The 6,336-nt window shown below is 30.7% G+C and overlaps 1 protein-coding gene across 2 annotated transcripts; it reads right to left on the bottom strand.

Moving 5' to 3' along the window:
- Nucleotides 1-3,836: 3,836 nt before the first annotated feature.
- LOC100207462 (uncharacterized) lies at nucleotides 3,837-5,601 on the bottom strand. Of its 2 annotated transcripts, none has more exons than XM_065801673.1 (4): nucleotides 5,513-5,601; nucleotides 4,859-5,279; nucleotides 4,258-4,701; nucleotides 3,837-4,170 (listed from the first exon to the last, which is right to left on the bottom strand). In XM_065801673.1, exons 1-4 carry the CDS (start codon nucleotides 5,513-5,515, stop codon nucleotides 3,944-3,946), a joined length of 1,095 nt encoding a protein of 364 aa, XP_065657745.1. In that variant the 5' UTR covers nucleotides 5,516-5,601; the 3' UTR covers nucleotides 3,837-3,943. The 2 variants fall into 2 exon arrangements, with proteins under 2 accessions (XP_065657745.1, XP_065657746.1); XM_065801674.1 differs by having other exon boundaries at nucleotides 4,880-5,279.
- Between the last annotated feature and the right edge of the window lie 735 nt (nucleotides 5,602-6,336).

Below are 6,336 nucleotides of genomic sequence, written 5' to 3'. Positions count from 1 at the left end.
CATAAAAAATAATTCATCATTTTTATCCATACCCCTATTTTCCTTCTAAAAATTAAAATATAAACTCAATAAAAACAAAACTGCTAAAAAAAAACAAAACTAAATAAAAAACTAAAACAAACAAAATGTAAGCGATTTCAAAAATTAAAAGGAGTGATCCTTTTTACTTTATATCTAATAAAAATATTTTATATAAATTTCTAAACTATTTTCTATACTTACTTCAATTATAATATGATCTTAAAGATAATCATTTATCTTATTATGATTCTTTATGTAATATTTCTAAACTAATGAATAATAATTAAATTCCAAAAGGTATAAAGTTTTAACTCGCTTGAGAGATATTTCCCCGATGACCGCGTGCATTATGAGAACGCGCTCTTTCAAATTCAGAAAAGTCTAGTTACTAATCAAAGCTACTTTAAAAACGAAAGCGAAACGACGTTAAACTTTAACTTTAGCAATTATATTAAGATATATATACTCGAGCGCTGAGTTGGCAGAGGCAGAATTTGAACGCGTACCGTTCAACAGTCCGGGTTTTAAATTTTTTTTGACACTCTAACCAACTGAGCTATCTAGCCACAAAATAGCGGATATATATATATATATATATATATATATATATATATATATATATATATATATATATATATATATATATATATATATATATATATATATATATATATCCGCTATTTTGTGGCTGGATAGCTCAGTTGGTTTAAGCATCAAGCAAAAAGTTAAAACCCGAACTGTTTTACGATACGTGTTCAAATTCTGCCACCACCAACTCAGATATGAGGTTCAAAATGCATCAATTTTCACTGCATAGTATGGATCAAGCTCTTGTCCAAAGCAGGCAGTCACAACTGCTCCAAATTTTTGAAGGACATCAATGATACCAAAAGCTTGGAATACATAGTTTCTGCTAGTTTTTGAAGGAGATCAACATTCGTCAAAAGCTTGTGGCATTCATTGCCAGCAAACTGACATCCATGATGGGGTTGTGGTTGAATGTTTAGGAGTCTCGGCCAATCATCAGCTTTGGGCCAAATATCTCTTAAGGCCTTAAACAAGTAATTGACAACCCCAAGCACCAGATGTAGCTCCATGGGAAGTATGAGATCAAAAACAAGCTTTTGGTCAGGAAGATCAGCCAAAGGCATGTGAATGACATTCTTGTAAAACTTTGCCTTTTTCAAGTCCAATCCTGCAGATTCAAAGTCTCTAAAGCTCTTTCTGATAGAGCCAAAAGTCCTAAGCTGCCCAGGAAATGAAAGATGTTGACAATCAGCAGTACACCATGTGCAGGGGTGAGTGCTGGAGTGTGCTTGTAAACCTTAAACAATGTTCGCAACCTTTAAGTCACAAGAAATGAAGAAGTTTGTACAGTTGACTTGAATCAATGAAAGCAATTGTCTAATGTTTTCATATGTTTTTGACATGTCTTCCGCAACTGCAACCAAAAGCTGTCGTTTAACTCCACTATCTTTAGCATGTGGTGCAGTAAGCGATCGCTTGCTTAGGGGAAAGTGACTGATACCACTTGTGTCAATTTTTCCAGACTGACTTTCAGAAATCCACCTCCACCACCTATTCCAAGCTTGACAATGTTGTCAGAGAATGATTGTCGAGACTGTTGAACTTCATTCAAAAGCTTTTTCAGGTCATTGCAATGAATAACAGTTTTTGACTTTTTGGTGTTTGAAGCTTTTTCAGTTGACGCATCAATGTCAGTTTGTGTGAAATGATCTGATAAATGTCTTCCAAAGGCATCAAACTTTGCATAAAAATTGCTTTCAATAACTTTTGTTTTGCCGACTTGATTGATTGTTGATGCAAGTTTTTTAACACCAGAGTTTAACAAATTAGTATTCACCTGAACAGTGATAAGGTCTTTCACTGTCATAATTGAAGCATTGTCAAAAAGTTTTTTGGCACTGGAAGATCCTAAAATACAGAACAATTAGTTGAATAGTGTAACAAAGCTTAATAAGATCTAAATTTCACTAAACCAATTTGACAATAAACTTTAAATAATGTGGGGTTTTATTATTTTTATAGTAAATTTTATATCTTATATCATTAAAATGATATTAACAATATACCTTTTGCGATGGGAAGAGTTCTTCCACTATGTTTTGCAACTCTGATTGTTCCATGTGGAGATGCATCTTTTGAAGAAATCACTGAGATGTAATCTGTTCTGTCAATGTTTGGTCTTTTGTCACAAGGGTTTGCATATTTTTTAAAAGTTGCCTGATTGCACTTGTAGGAAAGGCCTCTGCCTACAAGAGCAAGACACTCTGTACATTTTCTGTGAGTTTTTGCTGCGGATGATGGCATCGGATCAGTACTGAGTGGATGTTTTTCATTCAGTTTTAGCCTTCCTACTTTGCAAATAAGACAGTCACAGTTTTGTTCTCGTGTCTCTGGTCTGACTTGAATGCTCTTGTAGTTGAAGATAGGTGGCAAGAGGACAGGCTGGCCAGAATCCTTTTTCCTCAGTTTCACTCTGCAACTCTCACATATTCCCTTTGGGACTCGAGTATCAGAGAAATCAATTGGTTTATCAAGTAGAGAATGAAGTTTTTCAATGATGAATGTTGTCACTTGTCTATCACACTTTTGAAAGCACAAGAAGCAGACAACCTTCCTGTTGTCTTCATGTGATCTTGCAGAATTTGACATTTTTAAAAATGTAAGTCTTTTTAAAATTCACCAAACTAAGTTTTTGAGCACTTTAATATGAAGTAGCATTTTCCAAGAATTTTAGTTTGAGCACATTGTAGGGTTGTGCTATTAGTATTTGAGTCAAATATGCTTATGATTTTAGATAGATATAATAAGTGAATTCTTTTACATAATTTTCAACAGAAAAATATGCAAACTGGCTTTCCTAATATACTGTAAAATTATTGCCTATACTTTGTGACAATCAATTTGATGTAATGCTTTGCAATTTAATTAGGTGCTGTAATTAATTTAAAATTCATCTTTTAGTTTTAATAATACGGCAAAAATATTGTTCACTGTCATTTCAGTAAGATGTGCTAATACAGTAAATTTCAACCGCAATTTTTTTTCTCGGACGAAATTTGTTGATTTCAGTTTTTACATTTTTGGAATCAGGAATGTGTGTACTTTCATCCTTCCAAAGGGTTTTTTCGGGAAAAGCGGGTTGAATTTTTTTCTAAATTTTGTAACGGTGGTATACAAACAATGTTGGCCAATAACGGATGCTACTTTGGATTAGTTTTAACAGACTATTTATGGCTGTTCCTATACTCAGCCAACAATATCGTCGGATATAACATTGTATAGAAAAATATAGCATGAAAATTGAAATAAAAAAATAAAAATAAATATATATATAACTGATTGTTTAATCCGCTATTTTGTTCACTTTTAGCTCTAGGATCAACAAGCGAAAAGATACAGGGGTCTGGTAACAAAGTAATCCTGATAACAAAAAAAACCCCACCCACAGTTTTTGTGGAAAAAGGATTTTTTACGAAAAAAGTTTCGAACTAAACTAAAGCTTAAATTTATCGAACAATTTCAAAGTTATACGAGTCAAACTTACAGTCTTTTTTTCTATGGTTGAGAAGAGAAGGTGAACTTAAATACATCATTTAAAAATTAGGCTCAACATAATTTAGCGTCGAAAAGTTTATTATCAAGAATAAAAAGCTCATACTTATTCGCCCTTACAACTATAACGTCAGTTGTTAGATTTTTTAATCTTTATTATTATTATTTTTTTGTTTAGTGACATAATAACAAATGTTGACTTTTTTTATTTAAGATGAAACAGTTAAAATACAAAATTTAACTTTTATATTTTTATTAGTTTACTTAAAAATATTTTAAAAATTTTACATTTGTCTTTCTTTCTTATTTTTCCTTGTTATTTTCCGTTAATAATATCAAAATGTTAAAGTTCTTCATTATGGTTCATAATTACCATTTTCGAAGAAACGTTTTTCGTGTCATGATCATCTTCTAAACCGGTCGAAGTCATATAATATCGTTCAATATCATGTATACAAATATATTTGAGTTTAGATACATTATTGGAACGGTAATGCATGCATCTGTTTTTAAGGTCAAAAACCACCGACCATAATGTAACTTTGTTTACGTTTAAACTATCAGATATGTCTAAATAAAATAAATTGAACACTATTTTTAGAAAAAAAGTCGAATAAATTCAATAGATTGGCCATAATATGAATAATAATATCTTACCTTGTGATATATCCGTAGAATCAAAAGTTTGAAATGTTTGATCAACTGCAGCGATTGAATCTCTAGGACTTTTAGAAAAGTAAGCAGATTTAATAACTTTTTTATATCTTCCTTCTAGAGTAAAATCTTTCCCTTTATCCTGAGAGCCTTGGTTTAAGGGAGTTATTTCAAGTTCTTCATTTTTCAATTGAACATTGGCATAGTTCTTCAAGGTTTTCAAATGCCAGTCATAATTTAAAGTATCTGTTACAATACGAAGTCCCGTGCTTTGCATCACGGTTATTCCTGTTTTTGGTGAATACTCAAGCACAAGATGATTTCTCAACTTATCAACAATGGAATAACGACACGAATGTACTAAGCCATTCAGCTTTTCTGCCCAAACAAAAGGGAAGTGTTTTTTTTCAATGACTTCTTCTAAGTATTTTACAGATCTAAATATTGCTTAAAAAACAATTTGTTTTTACTTACAGGTAATCATGTAAGCAAAGAATATATTAACAACATATAATTAACAAAACATAATTCAAAATTAAAACGTTAAATACAGTGAACTTGCGTAAAGTATAGTGACTCTAACTGAGAATATAGCTATACTTACAGAGAATATAGTTATACTTACAAAGAATATAGTTTCCTAAATCTAACTGAGAAATAGAATAGCCGCAAAATTCTTCTGAAACTTCTTGAACGGCATCCGAGGAGGAGTTTAAATAAAAGACATTAACTGAAAGTCCAGCATCATTTGCACCACTATAAAACTTTTGTTCTTTTCCAAAAACTCCTAACACTTTGATGTATTTTTCACCATTATAATATTCAAGTTTATTACTTCCACAAGAACTAGGGACTTTTGCATATTGCTTTTGCTCTATAGGAATAGCAATAATTCTTGTGTTGAATTTTTCAATACTCTCAGTGCTACGACCGACAGTAACTGTGTCGTCGTCTGCTCTTAAACTAAACTCAATGCATCCATACGAAAAATTCAAAAGAATGGTTATATAAACAAAGCGCAAAATCTAAAACCAAATCGAAAAATACTTTTCATTAATTTGTAAATAGTTTTAAAGATGTTTAAAAACTCAAGCATAATTATGTGACAAAAGAATTATTTTTTAGGAAATATTATGTTACAAAAAGTTTTACTATTTTCCTTATCTTTTATTTACTACTATCGTATTTAAATATTATTGACAGTTTGAAAACTTTTTACAACATTGAATTTTTAAAATAAATAATTAGAGCAACTTACCATTTTTTGTGTGTTTTAACAACTCTAGCGAGAGTAACATTAAAATCAAATCTTTTAATGGTTTTTTTCGTTATTCCATTTACAGATTAACATTTTGTAAAGGTTATTGCATATCTATTTTAAAGGTCAGATTATAATAGACAAAAGATCTATTATTATAACAGACAAAAGATCCATAATTATGTGTACTATATATTAAAACCTAAAATACGTTAGTATGAGTAATATGGTTATATGGGTAAATATCAGCTTTAGCTTCCTTTAATATTACTTAAATTAGCAAATCCTTATAACAATTCAAACATTTCATACTTCAAAAACGATTATTAGAGTTTTGATTACAATAATATTAAACTCAGTTAATTATTGCGCCCCCTTCCTCCAACCCTAATTGTGAGTCCCTTTAACAACAAATGTGAGAGCAATAATTTACTGAGCCTTATATTATTACTATTTTAAACTAAATTTACGTTCACTAATAGGTTTCAAATTTTATTAAACAATATATTTAGTATTTTAAAGTTTTGAACATGTTCTCAGGCTTCAATCAAGAAATTTATTGCAAATCATTCTCATTTGATAGAAGCATAAACATACTCAAGTTTGATACTCCATAAAGTTTTTCAATCTTTGAACATACTTATGACAAATAAAATTACTCCAAAAAACAAGTTTCAGGGTTTTGATGACAAAAATTTTAGAGTTTCGATGGCGGCCGTGGCGCAGTGGCTAGAGCGCTTGCTTTAAAAGCTAGAGATTCAGGATTCAAAGCGAGCTCTATAAATATTTTGCATTATTGGTAAAGAAGGAGGCCTAAACTTCGT

This window comes from Hydra vulgaris, chromosome 07 (genome assembly GCF_038396675.1).
Source record: "Hydra vulgaris chromosome 07, alternate assembly HydraT2T_AEP".
Classification (NCBI taxonomy): Eukaryota; Metazoa; Cnidaria; class Hydrozoa; order Anthoathecata; family Hydridae; genus Hydra; species Hydra vulgaris.
This window is presented reverse-complemented; position numbering and strand designations above follow the sequence as displayed.

Bases quoted from the DNA above. Each gene is read 5' to 3' on its own strand.
- LOC100207462 (XM_065801673.1), bottom strand. The intron at 4,702-4,858 runs GTAAGTATAGCT...TTGTTTTTTAAG, and splicing joins TAAGTATAACTATATTCTCT to CAATATTTAGATCTGTAAAA. The intron at 4,171-4,257 runs GTAAGATATTAT...TATTTTATTTAG, and splicing joins TTCTACGGATATATCACAAG to ACATATCTGATAGTTTAAAC.